The sequence below is a fragment of the Eumetopias jubatus genome, unplaced genomic scaffold (genome assembly GCF_037043125.1).
Source record: "Eumetopias jubatus isolate StellerSeaLion01/CBP00866 unplaced genomic scaffold, mEumJub1_p1.0 scaffold_4, whole genome shotgun sequence".
Classification (NCBI taxonomy): domain Eukaryota; kingdom Metazoa; phylum Chordata; class Mammalia; order Carnivora; family Otariidae; genus Eumetopias; species Eumetopias jubatus.
The window spans coordinates 92,749,966-92,753,321 of NW_028274810.1; the positions used below are offsets into that span (position 1 = coordinate 92,749,966).

At 55.3% G+C, this 3,356-nt stretch overlaps 1 protein-coding gene across 1 annotated transcript; it reads left to right on the forward strand.

The window, feature by feature from the left end:
* The first annotated feature begins 424 nt into the window (after nucleotides 1-424).
* On the forward strand, nucleotides 425-1,600 carry RNF186 (ring finger protein 186). Its single transcript, XM_028108620.2, has one exon. It carries the CDS (start codon nucleotides 617-619, stop codon nucleotides 1,316-1,318), a length of 702 nt encoding a protein of 233 aa, XP_027964421.1. The 5' UTR covers nucleotides 425-616; the 3' UTR covers nucleotides 1,319-1,600.
* Nucleotides 1,601-3,356: the final 1,756 nt, after the last annotated feature.

Genomic DNA, 3,356 nt, shown 5'->3' on the forward strand with positions numbered 1-3,356 from the left:
ATCTTGACATCTGGAAAGTTTTGTGTGAAACCTGGCTAGGGTGGTGTTTCTCAAAGTGGGTTCCCCAGGCCACCCACGTCAGCCTCATGATGAGATGTTTGTTAACTGTGCCCAGACGTTCTTAGATCCCATCCAGACCTGCTGGCAGATCACAGTCTGGGGTCTAGAGATCTGCATTTTTAAAGGCTCTAGGGGTGGGGGTGGGGTGGGGATCCTAACGCATCTCAAAGCTCATCAGCCACCATCTTGCTGGTGCTTCCGAGGCACCTGGTCCCCAACAGGAAAGTCCTGACTCATGGTGCAGGCCCTGCCCCCTTCGGCCTTCCTGTCAGGCAACTCGAGGTCTCCAGGTTCATGAGTTACTGATTAACCCCAGGTTTCAAGAAAAGAAATAATAATAACTCGAGAGAAGACGTAAGCCAAGAAGCAGGCTGAGCAGCCCCAGGAGAAGGGGTGCTAGACGGCTGCTGTCACCAGGGGCCTGACGAGGAGGTGAGGGAGGCTGAGATGCCCGGCCTGAAGCCAGACCACATCCAGGTCCCAGTGGTGCTGGCAGACACCCCTTGTCCATGCCCAGGCCCTGAGCTGCCCCATCCCCGCTGACTCCGCGCCCAGAATGGCCTGCGCTGAGGTCCTGCAGACGCCAGAACCAGAGCAGCCCCAGCCCATCTCCGCAAGAGCCACCCCCACCACCCCTAAGGCCGCGGACCCTGCTGGGGCACACTGGGGCTCCGCGGATGGCGGCTTGGAGTGCCTGGTGTGCCGGGAGCCCTACACCTGTATCCGGCCGGCCAAGCTGCTGAGCTGTCAGCACTCCTTCTGTGCGGTCTGCATCAAGCTCCTGCTGTGTGTACGGGACAGCACTTGGTCTGTTACCTGCCCACTGTGCCGCCAAGCCACCTCTGTCCCCGGGGGCCTCGTCTGCAGCCTGCGTGACCAGGAGACCGTAAGGGGGTGGCCGGGCCGGCCGGGCCTGGAGTGGCAGCTCTGTCCTCAGAGGCTGGCAGACTCTGCCACCTCAGCAGCGTGGACCCCCAGCTCGGTGGGAGAGGATGGGCGGGATGTGGTCAGCGCCAACCGCATGGCAGCCCGGCGCCTGGCAGCACACTTGCTCCTACTGGTCTTGCTCATCATTCTCATCCTGCCCTTCATCTACCCTGGCGCCGTCCGGTGGGTGCTTGCCTCCGTTATCACCTTGGCCCTGCTTATGTCCTCCCTATTCTGTTGTCACTCCAGCAGCCAGGGTAGCTGCTGGGCCTCCCCCGGGACTCTTTTCTGCAGAGGACAGAAACACAGTGAGATCTCTTCCATCGCCTGAGTGCGCTCCAAAGAGAGGGCACCTGCTGCCTCTTGGGCCCCATTAGGCTCACAGTGAACAGGTGAAGGGGCTCTGAACTAAGGCTGCTTCCCTTGGGGGATTAAGTACCAGCTGGACTCACAGGCCAAAGCCAGGGGGCTGCGTTGGGTCAAGAACGACGTGCCTGGTTGATAGACTTATGTTTGCCCAGGGCATAGCTCGTCTAAACCGCGTGGGGTCCGGGAGGGGGCACAGATTACTTGAACCCCACACGGGGTCTCCTGTCCCTCTTACTCTAATGTTCCTGGCTTTTCTTTATATACGTTGGTGAACTTATTGCAGAACAAATAGAACCGAGACTCCTTTTTTGCAATTTATGTGGCTGGTTTTATGTTCTCGCTTTGTTTTGGTTTGGTCTTTTGTGTTCGGGGCAGTTTGTTCAGCTCTGTGGCTGTGACACATTTTTCCTCCTGGGAAGTTGAAGCCTGAGGGAATCCACCTCGACAACAGTTCTGGTGGTTTGGGTGTCCCCCTGAGTCGCCCCCAGGGATGCAGGGGGAGAATTTGTGGGAAGGAGTTCTGAGGCCGCCAGGGGTCCCATCTCGAGTCGGCAGAGTTGGGGAAGGGTGGACGAAGGGGAGTCTGGGAATTGCTCTCAGCACTCCCACTGGATTGCCCAGCCCCATGTCATTGGGCTCTGGCTTCACAGAGAATCTCAGGGTTACAAGGACTCCTCTCACCCCCCGCCCAACAGCAGGTCCCACTGCCCATCAGATGTGCGGTCTCACGCTATAGTACCAGCTCTCTACGGGTGTTGCTTTTCACGATTGCTTTTCAATTCCCATCCGAGCTTTTGTCATAAAGATAAGAGGCCCCATAAATGCAATGGTTCTTGACAATAACCGAACCTCTCCCACCTCGCTCTGACGGTCACAGCTGTCTGAAAGGCAGCTCTGGAACACAGAGGAGGCTTCTGCTGGAGGGAATGACTTTCCATGGTTGCCAGGATGGGGTCTCAGCCAGAGGGGGGACTTGGGCGGTGCAGGGGGATTGGGGGGTGCAGGGGGATTGGAGGGTGGGAGATGATGCCTTGTTTCCCTCCAAAGGCCTCATAATTGGGAAGCAGACTTGAAACCTCAGAGAGGCTCACTGGGCAGATCCGTTGTCCTTTCCCTGCCCCGCCTTGCCTCCTGGGAGGATGACAGGTGCAGGAATGCTGCTTGTTCATGGCGATTGTACCTCTGTCAGAGAGGGATGAGAGAAGTCGACCACTAGAGCCCAAAGGGATGATCCTGGCCCCACGGATATGTGTTGTCGAGCAAGATCCTTTGTCTCTCTGTGTTTCATTTTCCCTAGAATGAGCTAATTAGACTGGATTATTATTCCTAAGACCCCTGAAGTCCAGGAACTGAGACACTGCTGGGCCCCTGAGCAGTGCTCGTGAGTCACATCCCCTCTGGGCTCACACAGAGAAAACTCAAAACATAAGGATTTATGCAAATAGCTGTTCTTGGAATCTGGGTGCCTTCCCTTGTTTCTTGTAAAGGTATTTCCAGGGCAACTCTGGGATACCCATGCTATCGGCCATGTTTACTCCTTGTGCTGAGAGTGTGTGTGAATGTGTGTACGTATGCATGTTCCCACACTCTTAAGCCAAGGTCAGGTGGGCCTGAAGAACACCCTGTCTTCCCAAGATGAGCAAATGATGGAAATCATTCAGCATTTCCCAAGCTGGCCTCGGGCATGTACCGTTTGGGATGGTTGCCAATAGGATAGGGAAAGAACATTCTCTCCCCACTCACCTCTACTCACATCCCATCTAGTTCTTGGGCCCTCCACCATGAAGAAAACCTCCACCAAGATTTCAGTTGCCTATGACAACCCCATTTCTAACATCCTAATGGCAGGCACATATTTACTGAGTTCTTAGGTTGTGACAAGCACCACCCTAACTGCTTCACATGAATTATCTAGCTGAGTCTTCATAACAGCCTTAGGAAGTAGAAACAACAACAACCTTGCCAAACAACAAAGGTTGGAGAGGTTGTGGAGAAAGGGG

Coding starts and splice junctions, on each gene's coding strand:
- RNF186 (XM_028108620.2), top strand. CDS start 617: ATGGCCTGCGCTGAGGTCCTGCAGACGCCAGAACCAGAGCAGCCCCAG.